Source organism: Rhinopithecus bieti, unplaced genomic scaffold, assembly GCF_001698545.2.
Source record: "Rhinopithecus bieti isolate Rb0 unplaced genomic scaffold, ASM169854v2 scaffold_947, whole genome shotgun sequence".
NCBI classification, from domain to species: domain Eukaryota; kingdom Metazoa; phylum Chordata; class Mammalia; order Primates; family Cercopithecidae; genus Rhinopithecus; species Rhinopithecus bieti.
Window position 1 is genome coordinate 695,614 of NW_016803664.1, and position 18,124 is coordinate 713,737.

Consider the following 18,124-nt stretch of genomic DNA (forward strand, 5'->3'; position numbering starts at 1 on the left):
CAATAATGATGAAGGAAAAGTGGCAACAAGCTACATGGAAACTTTTCTTTTTAACTTCCATTATTGTTTTCAATTTGTGCAATAAATAAAAACCAAGAGGAAAAAAAAATTGTAGTATTGCATAAACTCATACAGAACTTTAAGTTGTTTTTTTTTTTTTAAATAAATTGATTGCTTACTTCGTGTCCAAAAGCTGAAGCTGGTGGTTACTGTCTCTGTGGGACATCTTCAGTTTGGTGCTCTGCTCTGATATTGACAAGTCCACTCTGTTCAAAAGCTGAGAAATCTGGAAAAGAAACCTTGCTTATAAATATCACATCTAACGTCTTCGGATGCAACTTCAGAAAACATTTAGTAAGCCACATTCTAGTCAATGGCATTAAGATTCAGTCTAATTTGATAAATTCATTTATGAGTCTACCTCATCTTCCCACCTCCATTTTCTTCCTTATGTACCCATTGAAAATCAAGACCAGTAGCACTGCCAAAATATTCATCATGGGCCGGGCGCGGTGGCTCAAGCCTGTAATCCCAGCACTTTGGGAGGCCGAGACGGGCGGATCACGAGGTCAGGAGTTCGAGACCATCCTGGCTAACACGGTGAAACCCCGTCTCTACTAAAAAAATACAAAATCTAGCCGGGTGAGGTGGCGGGCGCCTGTAGTCCCAGCTACTCCGGAGGCTGAGGCAGGAGAATGGCGTAAACCCGGAGGCGGAGCTTGCAGTGAGCTGAGATCCGGCCACTGCACTCCAGCCCAGGCGACAGAGCCAGACTCCGTCTCAAAAAAAAAAAAAAACAAAAAAAACAAAAAAACAAAATATTCATCATGCACTAAACACTTAATTTTACATATAGTTCTCTGATGAGCAAGCCCAATTCCTGCCCAAGACCACAACTTCTACCAGTTGTCATGAAAGACAGTCAACCTTACTTTGGAATTTCTACCATCAGTATAATGGCTAGTCATAGAAAATAGAATTTTTATTGTTTACAAAATCCATCAAGCTCTCAGATTTACCTCCATAACAAATCAGGTCACCAGTCAATATAACTTGTAGACTATCTCCCTCCTGTTCCTTTCTCACACCACCTACCCATGTCCCTTGTAACACTGGAATTTAACAAAAGCTAGTCCTGTGTGAAATTTCTGTCTTTTCAGCAAAAATTAGAATGTTCCATGTTCCTTACTTAAAGATTCATGGTATTTGTCAGATCCAGAAGAAAGAGAAAGCAGGTCTCTTTTGATGGATCTCTGTACATATTTTACTTGGCTCGGCTATAAAGAAGCTTATGATTTCCTTAGCATCTCTTCTCTGGTATAATAATTCCATCCTCACTCATTCTTCAAAAAAGAAATTATTATTGGATTGTCTTTTATCCTTTTCATAGTTTTATAATATCTGTATTTTTCACATAAGTAGCTTTATATTCTTATTGGAGATAATTAAGGTATAAATGTATTTAATCCAATAAGTTAACCAGATGCTCCTGTTTTACTGGAATAGTCTCTTTAAACGAACAATAGCAAATAAGGCAGATACTGTTGAAAAAATCCTAGAAGACAGGCCCTATGATGGCAAAGGCAAACTTTTAAGTGGCCAAAAAACAAACTGAAATGCCAAAAGTTTTGCTTTGTGAAATTAATCTGTGATGTTTGAGGTCAAACACTCTCATATTCATTAGCCTGCTTTCGCTCTAGCTTTGCCTAATTTTGTCCCACATACAGACTATGTGATGAGGAGCACATACAGTGAGTCCCAGGGAATACATTATTTCCTGAATCAAAAATTGGGACGAGTGGCATGTAAAGGAATGCTTGATCACTGACTTGTGAAAGAAATAGCTTTCAAGGTGTCATTTAGAATTTCTGGAAAGTATTAGTTGTTCTAGGAATGTGGTGGTGGCGGGGAAGAATTAGGACTATACCAAACAATTTTGGTGGTTTGGTTGCCAGACACATGAAGGGCCACTCTAGTGAAAAAGGAATGGAAGAAGCAAAGAAAAGATGCTTATGATTGGCATAAACCCATGTTAGGTGCCCCAGCTGGTTTCTCCTGTAAGAAATAATCAACACCATGTTATTCTTAGCTAAGAACAAATTACCCACTTCTAAAAGCTACCTGAAACAGGTCGTACCTGTCCCTCTGCATCTTTGATTTTCGTTTCCAGGATAAGTTTGGCAGCCTGCTGTTCTTTGTTCAAGTGCTGGAGCCCCTCATAGGTCGTTTTGTGCTCTGCAGAAAGTCTGGCTATGCTGGCATCACATCTGTCCAGACAAAGAACAAAGCTGATTCTTATTAAAGTTTAAAAACAAGCGCAAAAGCTTCCTTACACACTCTGAAATGCAAAACCCACTCAAAGAAACTGTACTATCAATCATTCTTTTGAACAGAGGCTCGAATGAATTCAGAGAACTGGCCTCATTATGGTTTTTAAGCTAAACCACAGGGATGTTGCTTAATAAGGCTAGAGATGCAACCACCAAAGAAATAAAGTCTTTACAATGATCATGAGTACAACACTGTATGTGCAGCAAGAGGACAATACAAAGAGCATAGCTAGTGTGCTGGATGTGGTCTGTCACTCTTCAATATCACTCCTGCCTTTCAAAGTTGGGGGCCTCCTTGGATTTGGGAGGCAACTTCTACTATGTTGGAAAATATTACTTCTAAACTTTGACCAAATCACTTGTAAGGCTGTATAGTATGAGTGGGGTCTAGAGCAGGGGAAGGCTTTGCAGCCAGTTCAAGCTGTAGTAAAAGCTGCTGTCCTGCGGGCCTCGCAACTTGGCAGATCCAATGGTACTCAAAGTATGTGTGGCAGATGAGCTGTGTGGGGCTTCTGTGAAGTCCTAATAGGAGAGTCACAAATGGACCCATAAGAGTTTAGAGCTAAGTAATGCTCTGTTCTGAGACAACATTCCTCTGTTGAGGAGAAGCTGCTGGCTGGCTCCTGGGCTCTAGTAGAGACAGAATGCCTAAGAGTGGGACATTAGGTGAGTCTGCAATCAGAGCAATCCATCATGAATACCACACTAGAAGGTGGGCCTAGAACAGCACTCCATCTTCAAGGGGAAGGGCTCAAGCAGGTTCAAAAGGCACAAGTCAGTTACAAGAGCCCAGATTCCCACCATGGCATCTATTCCTGCTACTGCACCAACTCTCTTTCAATCCATGCCTATGACTTCATCTTCTCCCTCCTGCTGCTTGGGAGGCTGAGGTTGAGGCAGGAGAATTGCTTAAGCCCAGGACTTCAAGGCCAGCCTAGGTGACACAGCAAGACCCTGTGTCTACAAAAAGATAAAATGATCATACAAAAAAAAAAAAAAGAAAAAACCTGTGGCTTCTAGAAGAGTTCTTGATGTCTTGATGACCAGGTGGACTGAGGGAGAAAGTCAGGCCTGGCTACAGATGGTCACGCCCAGTATGCTGACACCTTCTGGAATAAGACTGCTGATGCTTACAGGTCCACTCAGGAGTCACCCTAAAGACTGTCAGGAAGGCAGAATTTCATACAATATATTGGGAGATTCATTTTGCCTGGCATAAGAGATGGCCAGACATTCAAGGAAAGTGGCTAAGGGTTAGAGGCTTAGGGAAAAAACTGGAGGATTAGTGACAAGGAAAACAGTTTATATAAATAGATCATTCTTAAATGACAAAACATTTTTGCTCCTTGTAAACACTCTTTGTATTGTAGGGACTGAAGCCCCAAACTATACTTCCCAGATGTCCTTGCCAGAAGGGTCTGAGTTAGATTCTGACAGTGAGAGGCATTTATACAAGACTCAGAAGGTAGAAGAGGAGAACCTTTTACTCTCCCCTGTCAGTAGTGGGCAGACACAGGGGCGAACTGCAGATGTGAGGAGTACATCCACTTTCAGGCACACGCCATCCAGCAAATCACTTACTTCCATGCTATTAGGCGGCTAAGATGATCAATGAGTCCTTTCTGTGATTTTTTTTTTTTTTTTTTTTGAGTCAGAGTTTAACTCTGTGGCCCAGTCTGGAGTGCAGTGGCGCGATCTCGGCTTACTGCAACCTCTGCCTCCCGGGTTCAAGCCATTCTCCTGCCTCAGCCTCCTGAGTAGCTGGGATTACAGGTACACGTCACCACACCTAGCTAATTTTTGTATTTTTAGTAAACACGGGGTTTTACCATGTCGGCCAGGCTGGTCTCAAACTCCTGACCTCTGGTGATCCACCTGCCTCAGTCTCCCAAAGTGCTGGGATTAGAGATGTGTGCCACCGTGCCTGGCCCTTGTCTTAATAATTCTAGACTGGACATAGTTGCAGATAGAATCAGTGGATTCAATGATAGTAGCAAGGAACTCACTCAGAATGTAGTGGACAGAGATTAAAAACATGAAAAAATAGTTAAGAAACATGGAAGTCAAATAGCGGGATGCTAACATGAGTCAAGGAGGAGTTCCAATAGAAGGAAATAGAGACAATGGCAGAGAAGCAATATTTGAGGTGTGAATGCCAACAATTTTCTAAAACTGAAGAAAGGTATGAATTTTAAGATGTTCAATGAATACAAACTGGGATAAGTAAAAATAAATAAAGCATGGGGAAATTCAGATAACCAATGACAAATATAAAACCTTAAAAGCTACAGACTAAAGAGAAGTAACCTACCAAAACTACCAAAACTGACAATAAGACTGACAGCCCTCAATAGATATAGGAGACAATAGATATCAGAAGATAATGGAGAAATATCTTGTAAATATTGAGGGTAAAAAACCTATCATCCAAGAATAAGTACAAAATAAAGACTGTTTCTAACATGCAAGGATTAAGAAATATATCACCCACAAGCCAATACTGAAAAAGTTACTAATGAATGTACTTCAGTAAGGAGAAAAGAACATCCACAAAGAAGGAGTAGGGTGCAAGAAACAATGGTGAGTAAATGGATAAAATTGTGGTAAATTTAATTTATCATTGACTCTAAAGATAGTAAGCTACCCGCTCAATTATTCCAACATTCTTATAGACTCACTTTGCAACAACTGTTCTAGAATGTAAACTGCATGCAAGGAGACATTATATATGCCTTTTTCATCACTAAAACCCTAATACCTAGCATATGGTAGAGGCTTAATAAATATTTGTGAATGAATGAATATAAGGAAATATTTACTATGTACTAGGTACTGTACTAGATACTTGACATGTTATTTCATTAATCCTCACAAATCATTCCCATGTCATAAATGATGATTAAAATAATGCCAAATATAGACCCTGATTTTTTATTTTGAGTTCATAATTTTAGCAAAATATTATTTAAATCATATTTGGGGAAAGCTGAGGTTTTAAAATACTATGAAATAAAAAATATTATAGTTTTTTTTAAAAAGACATTTATTCTTCTAGTCATAACATAACTGTTCCAAATAACATGATCAGGTATCCATAACATTAGACCAGTTTCATTCACTTCTTTACATTAATTGCTGTTTTAAAATGTAGTTTGAAAAGATCTCAAAATTATTCTGAAGACTTCACTAGCTATCACTTGGCTTCACTGCTGTGTCTCACTTGGAAACAAAAGTACTATAACATACATTTCTATTAATACAACAGTGGTTAGGGCTGGGCACGGTGGCTCACACCTGTAATCCGGCACTTCAGGAGGCTGGGGCAGGTGGATCACTTGAGGTCAGGAGTTTGAGACCAGCTTGGCCAACATGGCAAAACCCCATCTCTACTAAAAATACAAAAATTAGCTGGGTGTGGTGGTGCACGCATGTAATCCCAGCTACTCAGGAGGCTGAGGCACAAGATTCGCTTAAGCCTGGGAGGCAGAGGTTGCAGTAAGCCGAGATTGCACCATTGCACTTCAGCCTGAGTAACAGAGTGAGAATCTGTCTCAAAAAAAAAAAAAAAAAAAAAGTGGCTAAATACATTGAATTATAGTACATAGATGTAGCAGAATACTCTATATCGAATTAAAAAGTATGCTAGATCTATGTGCATACTGGAAGAGTGTCCACATACATTGTTACGTGGAAAAACTTATGTTGCAGAATAGTGTATATAATACTTTGTAAAGTTAAAATCACACTGTTAAGTAACTTATTAGACTACAAACCATTATATCATTGTAATGATAAACTATTATCTTATTACTACTTATGAGAAAAGTCTGAAAGGACAGACAACAGACTGTTAACATTAGTTACCTCTAAGGAGTAAAACAGAGCCAAGAGATGGGAAGGCTTTTTTTTTTTTTTTTTTTTTTTTTTTTTTTTTTTGACAGAGTCTCACTCGGTCACCCAGGCTGGAGTGCAGTGGTGCGATCTCAGCTCACTGCAACCTCCTGGGCTCAAGCAACTGTGCTGCCTCAGGCTCCTGAGTGGCTGGGATTACAGGTGCCCACTACCACACCCAGGTAATTTTTGTATTTTTAGTAGAGACGGGGTTTTCACCATGTTGGCCAGGATGGTCTCGATCTCCTGACCTCCGGTAATCCACCCACCTCGGCCTCCCAAAGTGCTGCCACCACTCCTGGCCAAGCTTCATTTTTATTTTGTATATTTATTTGCGTTTCTGATTCTTTCCTACCATTACCCATCCCTTGTATGCTTTTGTAAATAAAGAAGCAGGCTGGGTAGGGGACACAGAGAAGAGCACAAGGTAGGATACCAAAGACTCCCATCAGAAAACACAGCTGGGCATGGTGGCTCACACCTGTAATCCCAGCACTTTGGAAGGCAAGGTGGGCGGATCACCTGGGGTCAGGAATTTGAGACCAGCCTGGCCTACATGGTGAAAACCCATCTCTACTAAAAATACAAAAATTACCTGGGTGTACTACTACTGGGTGTACCTGTCTCTACTAAAAAATAAAAAATACAAAACTTAGCTGGGCGTGGTGGCAGGTGCCTGTAATCCCAGCTACTCAAGAGGCTGAAGCAGGAGAATCGCTTGAACCCAGGAGGCGGAGGTTGCAGTGAGCTGGGATTGCGCCATTGCACTCCAGCCTGGGCGACAGAGCAAGACTCTGTCTCAAAAAACACACACACAGTGAAGTCAATACTGGTTTTCTTATGTTGAAAATAATGTTCTTACTCTCAAATGTTTCAGAAAAAAAATTCCATACACGAAAGAATAATACAGTAAATGTGACATATTGTTAACAATTGGTGAATTTTGTAATTTTATAAATTTAAAATGATTTCAAAATAAAATATATTTAAGATAAAAGGAGGAAAGCAATATTGCTATTTCATCTAGCATTAAATCAAATACATCGTTCCTGTCTTAAAAAGAACTCATAAAAGACAGTCTCAGGGCTTTAATATAGCTGTGTGTATGGCTCAGCAGCTTTAGTTAAACAAGAATTTGCGATGAATCTAATCAGTTTTCCTACTCATCCTTAATGCTCTACATCATAATGAACAATAATGTACTCATTCCAAATTTTCCCTTTTTGGGTCTTTGGACAGCTGTTATCTCCCAGGTACAATTTCAGGTTGTGGCCATCAGGTGGCAGAGTGACTCTATTGCTAGGCTTTCCTAATCACTGGTGGTCAGAAGTTCATCGAAAGTCCCAAACGTCTAACGGGTATGACTTGGGCCACACGCTGATGCAGAACCTCTTCGTCTGCATATGACATAGTGGCGTAGCATACCAAACACAATGACATTTAAAACATCAGTCTGGTCGCTCATTTTCCATATTACTGTAATTTTTGTATACATACATAATTATTGTATATATGTATCATTAAGCCCTTTATAGCTGGCAGTTATTTAATTATAGTACCATAAAACTATAGGACACTTAATGTCCCAGGGCATTGTCAAAAATAGTAGACCAATATGCTGGTAATTAGTAGAGCCTAAGATTTGGGTGTGAAATCAACAGAGGAAGACAGCCTGATAAAATATCAGGGAAATATCAAAGAGAGCCCTTCCAAAACCACTGTCATTGCAGATGATTGTGCCCATTTCCCAAACTGTACTGAGAAAGTGACATCAGAGGCTTCATATTGCAGGGTAAACAGACATCACTAAATTAGTCCATTCAAGTTGCTAAACAAATAAACATGCAAACAACCTCAAAAACAAGCTAAGGGGACTTGCATCCAGAGTTGCTACAATATATTATCTAAAATGGCCAGGAAAATGCGAACTATACTCAGGGGGAAAAGAACAGGCAAACCAACTGCCTGAAGAGGACACAGATGTCAGATTTTAAAAAAGAAAACTTTAAATAGCTAATATAAATATAGAATGAGCAAGCATAGGATGATTGAAACCACACTTTAAAAAGCAAAGGAATGTATAATAACAATGTTTCTTCAAATATAAAATATTAATAAAGCTATAGAAATTATAAAAGAAAAGAAGAACCTAATGGAAACACTGGAATAAAAAATTGATAGGGGAGCTCAACAGAAAATGTGAATAGGTAGAACAAAGACTGGCAAATTTGAAAATAGGTGGAGAGAGATTATGGAGTCTGATGAACAGCGATTAAAAGAAGAAAGAAAGAAAAATGAAGAGAGTCTCCAAAAAAAAAAAAATAAGACACCATTAAATGCACCAACATATGCATAATAAGAATAATAGGAGAGAAGACACAAGGCATGGTGGCTTACACCTGTAATCCCAGCAACTCGGGAGGCTGAGGCAGGAGAACTGCTTGAGGCCAGGACTTTGAGACCAGCCTGGGCAACACAGTGAGACCCTGTCTCTAAAATAAAATAAAATACTTAGCTGGGCATGGTGATGTATGCCTATAGTCCCAGCTACTCAGGAGACTGAAGTGGGGGGATCACTTGAGTCCAGTAGTTTGAGGTTACAATGAGCCATGATCTTGCCACTTCACTCTAGCCTGGGTGAAGAGTGACACTCCAACTCAAAGGAAAGAGAGAGAAAGAGAAGAGAAAAGAGCATAAAAAATATTCAAAAAATAATGGCTGAAATGTTATGGAAAACATTTCCAAAATGTTATGAAAAACATTAATTGACACAAACAAGTAGTTCAACAAACTCCAAGTAGGGCAAATACCAAGAGATCCATACCAGACACATCATGGCTGGGCATGGTGGCTCATGTCTGTAATCCCAGCACTTTGGGAGGCTGAGGCAGCCAGATCACTTGAGGCCAGGAGTTTGAGACTAGCCTGGCCAACATGGTGAAACCCTGTCTCGACCAAAAATACATAAATTAGCCAGGTGTGGTGGTGCATGCCTGTAATCCCGGCTACTCAGGGTGCTGAGGCATGAGACCCACTTGAACCTGGGAGGCAGAGGTTGCAATGAGCTGAGATCATGCCACTGCACTCCAGCGTGGGTGACAGGGTGAGTATGTCTCAAAAAAAGAAAAAGAAAAGAAAAAGACATAGACATAGACAAAGAGAAATATTTGAAAGCAGCAAGAAAAAGAATTCCTCACATACAAGGGAACTAGAATAATCTTAATAGCTAATTTTTCATCAGAAATAATTGAGACCACAAGGCAGTGGATGACATATTCAAGGTGCTAAAAGAAAATAAGCTGTCAACCAAGAATCTTACATCCAGCAAAACTACTTTTCAAAAAAATAAGGCAAAATAAAGACATCCCAGAAAAACAAAAAATGAGAGAATTCATTGTTAGAAGACCCACCCTAGAAGAAATACCAAAGTTTGCCAGGCTAAAAGCAAGTGCCCCAGATAGTAATTTGAATCCTCATGAAAAAACACAGAGCATGGGTAAAGGTAATTATGTAATTACAAAGAGCAATATAAATGAATATTTTCTCTCCTGTCATAATTGATTTAAAAAAATGTTTAAAATAGTATGCATACAATTGTATTGTTACATACATAGAACAATGTACATTACATTACAAATTTAACATATTTGATAATAGCACAAAGGAGGTGGATGGAGCAAAGCTGTACTGGGGGGTAACAAAATGACAACAGATGGCGTCATTTCAACAAAATGCTAGCAAACTGATCCTGCAATATACAAAAAGGATTATATATCATGACCAAGTGAGACTTATTTCAAGAATGCAAGTTTGAATTAACATCAGAAAAGCAATTAGTGTGTAATAAACCTTATCAATTGAAAAAAGGACAAACCCCACACGATCATCTCAACAGGTGGAGAAAAAGTATTTGACAAAATCCAATACTCTTCATGACAAAAACAGTCAACAAACTAGGAAACTAGGAAAAGAAAATCTTTCTCAACCTAGTAAAGAGCATACACAAGAAAATCCACACTTGGGCTGGGCGCAGTGGCTCACGCCTGTAATCCTAACACTTTGGGAGGCAGAGGCAGGTGGATCACTTGAGGTCAGGAGTTCAAGACCAGCCTGGCCAATATGGCGAAACCCCATCTCTGAAAGAAATACAAAAACTAGCTGGGCGTGGTGGCAGCCACCTGTAATCCCAGCTACTCGGAAGACTGAGGCAGGAGAATCACTTGAACCTGGGGGGCGGAGGTTGTAGTGAGCCAAGATCGCACCACTTCACTCTGGGCGACAGAGCAAGACTCTGTCTCCAAAGGGGGAAAAAAAAAATCCACACCTAACATTCTACTGAATAATGAGAGTATGGATGCTTTCCCCTAAAATCAAAAATAAGACAAGGGTATCTGCTCTCACCACATTTATTCAACATCATACTGGAGGTTCTAGTCAGGGCAATTAGGCAAGAAAATGAAATGAAATCCAGATTGGAAAGTAGAAAGTAAAACTCTATTTGCAGATGGCATGATCTTGCAAATAGAAAATCCTTTTTAAAAATCCACTAGAAATTATTAGAAGTAATTAATGAGTTCAGCAAGGTTGCAGGATACAAGACCAATACACAAAATCTACTGTACTTGTCTACAGTGGCAATAAAAAAAAAAAGATTTGCTATTTACAGTAGCATCAAAAAAGAATAAAATACTTAGGAATAAATTTAAAGAAGTATGAAACTTATACTTTTAAAACTCCAAAATATTGTTGAAACATATTAAAGATGACCAAAATAAATGGAAAGACACCCACATTCGTGGATCCAAATACTTAATTTTGGGGCCAGGCATGGTGACTAACACCTGTAATCCCAACACTTTGGGAGGCCAAGGTGAGAAGATCACTTGAAACCAGGAGTTCAAGACCAGCCTGGGAGAGACCCCGTCTCTACAAAAAAATGAAAAAAATCAGTGAGATGTGGTGGCACATGCCTGTAGTCCCAGCTACTCAGGAAGCTGAGGTGGGAGGATTGCTTGAGCCCAGGAGTTCAAGCTGCAGGGAGTTGTGATCACGCCACTGCACTCCAGTGTGGGCAACAGAGGAAGATGATGTTTCTAAAAAAATTTTTTTTTAAAGAAAGGCTTGTTTTTTTTGTTGTTGTTTTGTTTTGGTTTTTTTTTTTTGAGACAGGGTCTTGCTCTCTCTGTCACCCTGGTTGAAGTGCAGTGATAAGATCATAGCTCCCTGCAACTACAGGCATGTGCCACCATGCCCAACTAACACATTCATTTTTTCATAGATATAGAGTTTTGCTGTGTTGCCAAAGCTGGTCTCAAACTCCTGGCCTCGAGCAATCCTCCTATCTTGGCCTCCCAAATCCCTGGGATTACAGCCATGAGACACTGAACCCATTGAAAGACTTAATATTTTTAAATGGCAATATTCCCCAAACAGATCTACAGATTCAACACAGTCCCTATCAATATTTCAACTGGTTTCTTTGCAGAAATTGACAAACTGATCCTAAATTTTTTTATTATTATTATTTAAAAAAATTTTTTTTTATTATTATTATTTTTTGAGACAGAGTCTCTCTCTGTTGCCCAGGCTGGAGTGCAGTGGTGCGACCTTGGCTCACTGCAACCTCTGCCTCTCAGGTTCAAGCAATTATCCTGCCTCAGCCTCCCGAGTAGCTGGAATTACAGGTGGCTGCTACCATGCCTGGCTAATTTTTGTATTTTTAGTAGAGACGAGATTTCACCATGTTGGCCAGGCTGGTCTTGAACTCCTGATCTCGTGATCTGCCCACCTTGGCCTCCCAAAGTGCTGGGACTATAGGCGTGAGCCACCATGTGCTGGGACTACAGGCATGAGCCACCATGCCCAGCCTGATACTAAATTTCCCCTCCCCCTCCCCCTCCTTCTCCTTCTCCTTCTTCTTCTAATTTGAGACAAAGTTTTGCTCTGTCACCCAGGTGAAGTGCAGTGGCATCTCAGCTCACTGCAACCTCTAGGTTCAAGCGATTTTCCTGCCCCAGCCTCCCCAGGAGCTGAGATTACTGGTGTGCGCTACCACACCCAGCTAATTTTTGTCTTTTTAGTAGAGATGGGATTGCACCATATTGGCCAGGCTGGTCTCAAATTCCTGACCTCAGGTGATCCACCCGCCTTGGCCTCCCAAAGAGCTGGGATTACAAGCATGAGCCACTGCACCTGGCCTGATCCTAAATTTCATAAGGAAATACAATGGACCTAAAACAGCTAACACAATCTTGAAAAAAAAGGATGAAGTTAGAGGACTCACACTTCTCAATTTCAAAATTTACCACAAAGCTATAGTAATCAAGATGGTGTGGTACCAGCCTAAGAATTGGGAATCAATGGAATAGAATTGAGAGTCCACAAATAAATCTATACACCTATTGCCAAGTGATTTTCTTTCTTTCTTTTTTTTTTTTTTTTTGAGATAGAGTCTTGTTCTGTTGCCCAGGCTAGAGTGTTGGCGAGATCTTGTCTCACTGCAACCTCCGCCTCCCAGGTTCAAGCGATTCTCCTGCTTCAGCCTCCTGAGTAGCTGGGACTACAGATGCAGGCTGGCTAATTTTTGTATTTTTAGTAGAGACGAAGTTTCACCATATTGGTCAGGCTGGTCTTGAACTCCTGACCTCCTGATCTGCCCACCTCGGCCTCCCAATGTGCTGTGATTACAGGCGTGGCCACCGCTCACAGCCGCCAAGTGATTTTCAACTAGGGTGCCAAGACAATTTGATGGGGAAAGAATAGGCTTTTCAATAAATGATGCTGGGATAAATAGATATCTACAAGGAAAATAATAAATGTGGAACCCTACCTTGTACTATATACAAAAAAAATTAACTAAAAATGGATCAAAGGCCTAAATGTAAGAGCTGAAACTTTAAAACTTAAAAAGAAAATATAGGCATAAATCTTCATGACCTGGATTAGGCAACAGTTTCTTAAATATGACACCCCAAACACTAGCAACTGAAAAAAAGATAGATGTTAGATATCATCAAGATTAAAAATTTTTAAGTTTAAAAGACAGGAGAAAATGAAAAGACATCCCTTAGAATGGGACAGTAATTTTTCAAATCAGATATCTGATAACGGAATTATATCTAGAATATATAATTTTAAAACTCTACAGCTCAGTAATAAAAGACAATTACCCAATTTAAAAATGGGCAAGGAATCTGAATAAATACTTTCCTAAAGAAGATACAGCAATGACCAGTAAGCACATTAAACGATGTTCAGTACCATTAGTCCTCAGGGGGATGCAATCAAAACCACAGTGAGATACCCCTTCAAACCCACTGGGATGGCTATAATCAAAAAGATAGGAAACAACAGTTACTGAGGATGTGAAGAAATCGGAGCCCTCAGACACTGCTGGGGGCAATGTAAAATGGTGGCCACTTCCGCAAACAGTCTAGCTGCGCTGTTCCTCAAAAGTTAAATATAGAGTTATCATGTTACTCCGCATTTTCATTCTAGGTACATATCCAAGGGAAATGAAAACCTATGAGCACACAAAAACAAATAGACAATAGGCTGGGCGCGGTGGCTCAAGCCTGTAATCCCAGCACTTTGGGAGGCCAAGACGGGCGGATCACGAGGTCCGGAGATCGAGACCATCCTGGCTAACATGGTGAAACCCCGTCTCGACTAAAAAATACAAAAAACTAGCCGGGCGATGTGGCGGGCGCCTGTAGTCCCAGCTACTTGGGAGGCTGAGGCAGGAGAACGGCGTAAACCCAGGAGTCGGAGCTTATAGTGAGCTGAGATCTGGCCACTGCACTCCAGCCTGGGCGACACAGCAAGACTCCCTCTCAAAAAAAAAAAAAAAAAAAAAGACAAATGTTCACAGCAGCATTATTTAAAATAGTCAAAAGTGGAAGCAACCCAAACATTCAACTGATTAATGGGTTTTTTAAATGCAGTCCACAATGAGGTACTAGGCAGCCATAACGAGGAATGAAGTACTGATACATGCTACAACATGGATGAACCCTGAAAACGTGATGCTAAGTGTCAGAAGCCAGTCTCAAGGGAACACATTCACTCGAAATGCTCAGAAGAGTGAAATCCATTAGAGAGAGAATGTAGGCCTGCCATGGACTGGGGATCTGGGGAGGCTGGGGAAAAATGGGGAGTGACGGCTAATGGGTATGGGGTTTCCTTTTGGATGATAAAAATGTTCTGAAATCGATTGTGGTGATGACTACACGACTATGTGAATATACTAAAAACCACTGCATTGTGTGCTTTAAGTAGTTGACTTATATAGTACCTGAATTAACTCTCACTAAAGCTGTTCAGAGAGAGAGGAGAGAGAGAGAAAGGGGGCCATCTATCGGGCCTTCAGGTCTGATCAAGTCCTGTTTAGAACATGGTATGCCACGTGAGCTAAATGTGTATCTCACCTCCACAGAGAACTTGCCTCTGCCCTTCTGAGCTGGATTTACAGGGGAAAAAATCAAGGCCCATTTGCTACTAATTACATCACCAATGGACCCATAAAAACTATAAAATTAAATATGAAATAATATAGCAACCTAGTAACTTCAGAATACCACTTAAAATGTTCATACCCCTCCAATACAATTACATAGTCAATACAAGAAAGACAAGAAACTTTTCCAAAGAATTTTTATTTCACATGAATTCATTTCAACAATCAAGTCTCATCAGCATTCCAGGGAAAAGACTAATATAGCTAAAAAAAAAAAAAAAAAAAAAAAAAAAAAATATCCAGTACTCATAACAAACATTTTTTATGCCTTTAGAGTGAAAGTTTTTGTTATAGGGAAGGAACAAGTTGGGTAAAGAAGTTGATAAGAAACTGAAGAGTATAAGATTCCTGAAAGTATTTTAAAATAATTTTTCTACTTTGTATTAGAACCAGCATCATAAGGACAATGTTACTGCTCTTGCCCCTGAGATGATACAGCTACCAGTGGTTGCAGGCCCTCTCCATCACATGCAGGGCACCAAGCCTCTCACATGTATTCCATCACTTGATCTTCATCTGCAACTCAAGCGGCTATGAAGATCCTCAAAGTCCTCCTAGAGTCCCTAGTCTGTCCTGTAGCTCTCCAGTTCTTCTAACTCCCTGCTGTTCTGAGAGGTATCATAGAGCTGGTATTTCTTTTAAGCCAAACTCCACAAATAAAGAGTTAAGGTGTTCCAGTCCTCTTACAGTGAGTTTCCAGGTCATTTCTTCATTCAAATGGATGATGAATGTTGAGTATCTACTGTTTTCCAGAGACTGTTCCAGGCACTCAGCTATAGAGAGATAACACATCTGGAACCCCACCTCCAACACAGTAAAGGCAGCAGAGTGAGGAAGACAACAGAGAGACTCAATAGAGCAGTAAGTGCTAGGAGAGCTCTATGGAGTGGGGGTGTCAGGGAAGACTCCCAGAGTGGGTGACACTTCAGCTGAACTTTAAAGACTGAAAAGAAGTTAGAAAAGGAGGAGGAGGCTGGGCACCGTGGCCCACACCTGTAATCCCAGCACTCTAGGAGGCCAAGGTAGGCAGATCACCTGAGGTCAGGAGTTAGAAGCCAGCCTGGCCCACATGGTTAAAACCTCATCTCTACTAAAAATACAAAACATAGGCGGGTGCCTGTAGTCCCAGGTACTTGGGAGGCTGAGACAGGAGAATTGCTTGAATCCAGGAGGCGGAGGTTGCAGTGAGTCGAGATTGTGCCACTGCACTCCAGCCTGGGCAACAGAGTGAGACTTGTCTCAAAAATAAAAAGAAAAGAAAAAGAGGAGGAAAAGGAATGCTAGGTACCAGAACAGCACATACAAAACTAGCAATAGAAGAACATGGCTTATTCAGGGACTAACAAAGAGTTGATCACTGCTGAGAGGTACAGTGCAAAGGTAGAGAGAGGAGAGGGAGTCAACAGGGTGTCATCCCCAAGGATCACACTAAGGAGACTGGAGTTCATCCTGATGAGCACAGAAAATCACAGAAGGAGAGTGATCAACCTGTCCCCCATCCAATCCATGCAGCCCTCTGCTATTAGATTGATCTTTACCCAGCAGACCCAAACACACATGCCCAGCATTCAAGGCCCTCGACATGTTGTCTGCACAAACACACCCTAACACTACTCCTCCCTGCTCCAGAGGCCTTGCATGCTAGAGGTCCTTGTTCTTTCTTCCGCCCGACTCCTTGCAGACCACCCTCATTGCCACCTCAGGCTGACGGGACGTGCCATTTGCTCCTCAGCTCCGGTGCTGATACGTATTAATGTACTTGGCTCTTAGCCCCAGCAGAGGGCAGAAGAGGCCCATAAATACTTCGGACAAATTTGTCCCAGCCAGATAAAAACAGCCCTAGACACAGTCCTGGTGCAGTGCTTCCCAGACTTTCCCATGCATGTGAATTCAGGGATCTTGTTAAAATGCAGATTCTAACTCAGTAGTTGCAGGGTGGGCTGGAGACAGTACATTTCTAACAAGCTCTCCGGTGATGTTGAGGCTGCTGGTCCATGCAGCACACTTTGAGAAAATAGCACTTTTCATACTGAGGAGAAAGATCTTTTTTCTAAGTTTCCAATCTTTCCCAGACCAATACTTTCAGAAAATAAAATAAAAATGAATAACAGGAAAAATTAAATTTCCAAAGCGACATACGAACTCTGTCAACTTTATATTATCGGATTCAATAAACACAGAATTACCCTATCAAATTACAAGGTCAGCTGAGTGAGTTCCCCCATCATTTCCTCCCATGAGGACAACACCAGTTGCGTAACAAAAGAAACCCATGCCGGGCGCGGTGGCTCAAGCCTGTAATCCCAGCACTTTGGGAGGCCGAGACGGGCGGATCACGAGGTCAGGAGATTGAGACCATCCTGGCTAACACGGTGAAACCCCGTCTCTACTAAAAAATACAAAAAAAAACTAGCCGGGCGAGGTGTCGGGCGCCTGTAGTCCCAGCTACACGGGAGGCTGAGGCAGGAGAATGGCGTGAACCCGGGAGGCGGAGCTTGCAGTGAGCCGAGATCGCGCCACTGTACTCCAGCCTGGGCGACAGAGCAAGACTCCATCTCAAAAAAAAAAAAAAAAAAAAAAAAACCCATGGCCCCCCCAAACCCAGATTTAACTCCCACCACTGGATTTTATGGCCAAAGCATGGAGGGAATGTACTAAAGGAAGCTTTGGGGCTTCCTTAATATATTCCCCACTATAATGGAGTTTATAGAAAATGGTTTTTGATGAATAGAGACCCCAACATTTGAACACCTACCTTGCTACTCTTCCTCGAAGATCTCCCAAACCGGAGAGCTGGCGCATCTCCAGGGTCTTTAAGGCAGAATTAGTTCCATAGCTAATGTTGTCCCGGGCACGAATCTGCTCCTGGAGTACCTGGGCAACATAAAAAACACTAAGGGAGTCATTAAGAATTCACATGCTTCCACAAAAACATTTTATACTTTTGGCGAAAATAAGAATGTTTAACTCAATCTTTCATAAGAGACTCCTTTTCAACAGTCACCTGATGCACACTTAAACAGAGAACTAGGCGGCTAGACAGACACCTTAGAGGTTCCTCCCAGAGCAAGTCCCTTTATTTACCATTAAAAACTAAGTTCCAGCTGGGCGCGGTGGCTCACGCCTGTAATCCCAGCACTTTGGGAGGCCGAGGCAGGCGGATCACGAAGTCAGGAGATGGAGACTATCCTGGCCAACACGGTGAAACCCCATCTCTACTAAAAATACAAAAATTAGCCGGGCGTGGTGGCGGGCGCCTGTAGTCCCAGCTACCCGGGGAGGCTGAGGCAGGAGAATGGCATGAACCTGGGAGGCGGAGCTTGCAGTGAGCCGAGATCCCGCCACTGCATTCCAGCCTGGGCGACAGGGGGAGAATCCGCCTCAAAAA

General features: G+C 41.3%; 1 protein-coding gene across 7 annotated transcripts in view; it reads right to left on the minus strand.

Moving 5' to 3' along the window:
• The window catches only part of FAM81A (family with sequence similarity 81 member A), a 166,848-nt gene that overhangs the window by 17,279 nt on the left and 131,445 nt on the right, over positions 1-18,124 (minus strand). For all 7 annotated transcript variants that reach the window (XM_017896078.1, XM_017896061.1, XM_017896070.1 and 4 more), the window contains 3 exons: positions 17,492-17,610; positions 2,138-2,267; positions 180-286 (listed from right to left, as the gene is read on the minus strand). In XM_017896078.1, coding sequence (XP_017751567.1) covers positions 180-286; positions 2,138-2,267; positions 17,492-17,610 — 356 coding nt within the window. The remainder of the gene's footprint in view (positions 1-179; positions 287-2,137; positions 2,268-17,491; positions 17,611-18,124) is intronic.